Source organism: Austrofundulus limnaeus, unplaced genomic scaffold, assembly GCF_001266775.1.
Source record: "Austrofundulus limnaeus strain Quisiro unplaced genomic scaffold, Austrofundulus_limnaeus-1.0 Scaffold615, whole genome shotgun sequence".
Classification (NCBI taxonomy): Eukaryota; Metazoa; Chordata; class Actinopteri; order Cyprinodontiformes; family Rivulidae; genus Austrofundulus; species Austrofundulus limnaeus.
In genome coordinates, this window is record NW_013953017.1 from 144,346 (window position 1) to 146,692 (window position 2,347).

At 38.0% G+C, this 2,347-nt stretch overlaps 1 protein-coding gene across 2 annotated transcripts in view; it reads left to right on the forward strand.

Moving 5' to 3' along the window:
• The first annotated feature begins 1,660 nt into the window (after positions 1 to 1,660).
• The window catches only part of efna1b (ephrin-A1b), a 21,535-nt gene continuing 20,848 nt past the window's right edge, over positions 1,661 to 2,347 (forward strand). The window contains exons 1-2 of one of the 2 annotated variants that reach the window (XM_014027094.1): positions 1,661 to 1,892; positions 2,047 to 2,178. In XM_014027094.1, the coding sequence (XP_013882548.1) occupies positions 2,081 to 2,178 (98 nt within the window). In that variant the 5' untranslated portion in view covers positions 1,661 to 1,892; positions 2,047 to 2,080. The other variant, XM_014027093.1, reaches the window with a different exon arrangement.

The following is a 2,347-nucleotide window of genomic DNA, read 5'->3' on the forward strand; positions in this document are numbered from 1 at the left end:
GCTGAGGCCACAGCCCCACAAACACTCGGCTGCTCTGGATCTTTTATCCTCTCCATCTGTGCTGCAGTTACCTGTCAGATGACACAACCAAGTGCAGGCTACAAGATCAGACTAACTGATAAGACGGTAATAATTCTCCATTATTGGTACTTCAGCGTGTCTGAACAGCAACAACAACCTGCAAGAAATGGACACTTCCCTGAGAAGTAAAAACAATTAAAGCAACAGACTGCATCAGTTTCTGCTGCCGAGTTTCAAACATACAAACACAAAGAGCACAAGCAATCCTCTTTAGTTGAGTAAGAACATACAAGTTAACAAACTGTTAAAGTACAGCACACAGCAGCAGCTGCACAGAAAGCAATTAATTACAACATATAAGTGCGTCACGAAGACAAGCAACAAAGCCCTCAAGCAACTGTTACAACACAACACAACACAACTCAGGACACAAACAAGCAAGAAGATAATCTATCTGCTCAGGCAAACTGTTTTCTGCATAATTTAATAATATTTATTGTAATGCATTCTGTTTATTGGATTTTTATGCACTTCATATGTTAGTTATAAACTTTGATCAGCGTGTATTATTGTTCATCTTACACATGATTTTCACAACAATATTTTACATTAAACTTAATTCTACTGATGAGAGTTATAATGAGTTTTGCATCATTATAGATATATAACTATTAGGGGTGCAACAATACATGTACCCGTATCGAACAGTGCTTTAGGTTAAATACACACTTGTATGGAATAATACAAATTTTAACATTTATTTTATCAACTTGTCTTCTGAAGATGCTCTGTGTTGAAGGATCAGTGGATCTGTGTTCGACTACTCCACCGAGGCTGCATTTTTGAGCTCAGATCCACTGAGAAACTTGCTGTTTCAGCAACATTTAATTTAAAAACTGTACTTTTGAGGTTAAACAAACGTTCATAATTAATTTAAATAAATTACAAGTTAAAAAGTGAGTGAAAATTTCTCGGTTTTTTGTATCGAAAAAATATCAAAACATGAGACTAAAGCATCGAACCGAATCATGAATTTTCTGTATCGTTGCAGCTCTGTTATAGAAACAGGTACAACATGAAACTGATGATTATGTTTTGACAGGGATGATTGTATGAGCCACACAATGAAAACAGCACAGACTGAGACCATTTTTCACAGAGCTGTCATTGATCCAAGGTGCTGATTTTTATTTTTTACTACAACACTAACCTAATGACTTAGTTTGACCCAATTTGCACACCTGAGTTCAGCTCATTATAACAGGTGTGTTTTTTTATTAGTAGTAGTTGTAGTATTTTGTAATTTTGTATTTTTCTGCACGGTATCTGGCTTTTATTTTCAATTTTTTACTGCTAGTCCGGTGCAGTAATTATTATTCTTATTTTTTTATTTTATTCTATGTTTGTTTTATTGTTACTCTCTTTAATTCTATTATCATTGCTACAGTTGATAATGTTATATACTGTTTCTGTGGATTGATTTATGTATCTGCTGCTGCTATGACACCTGAACAGCCTTTATTTCGGGAAATAAAGGCTGGTTCTATTTTATTCTATTGTTACCCTTTGTTCTAAATGTTTATGTACAACTTCCTGGTGAAAGTTAGGCAGTTTTTTTTTATAAAAATCTTTTTATCAGACATTTTTCATTTCTTCTAACTTGCTGATAAGTGGATAAAATCACTGAATCACTAAAAAAAAAGGTCATTTTATCTTCTGTGGAGCTGTTTTTGTTTTCAGTGACGGAGGGAGGGTGCGCAGCTCCCGGAGCAGCGATGGGCGGTCCCTGGCAAGAAGAGCTGCGCTCCTATTGGGTGGTGGCTGTTCTTCGTAGGCGGAGCCAGCAGAGAACAAATACTCGAGCTGCGCTGGTGAGAGAGACACACAACAAGTGTAGCAGTGAGGATAGACAGTGTAGCTGGTGATATCAGGAGCAACAGAAGTCAAACACAGCTGCTTTTAGCGTTAATTTAAAACTTCTCAAAGGATTTTATTTGATTTTTATTTTAATTCATCGCTTCCCAGACGAACTGCAGAGGTTCCTCGGAGGAACGAAGCCATGGATGTGGTGTTCCGGGTGTGTTTGGTGCTGACAGCCGGAGCGTGGTTCGGCTCGGCGGAGAGACACAGCGTGTACTGGAACAGCTCCAACCCCAGGTAACAACTGCTCCCTGCTGCCGAACACAAGTTCTCTGACCCATGAAACGGTTCGTCTGGGTCAGTCAGGATGCTCCACCGTAACTTTAAACTTTCAGTCATCATGAATCTGTCAGCGAGCACCACCTCGTGTTATTACCTCTTTATTATCACCTGATATATATATATA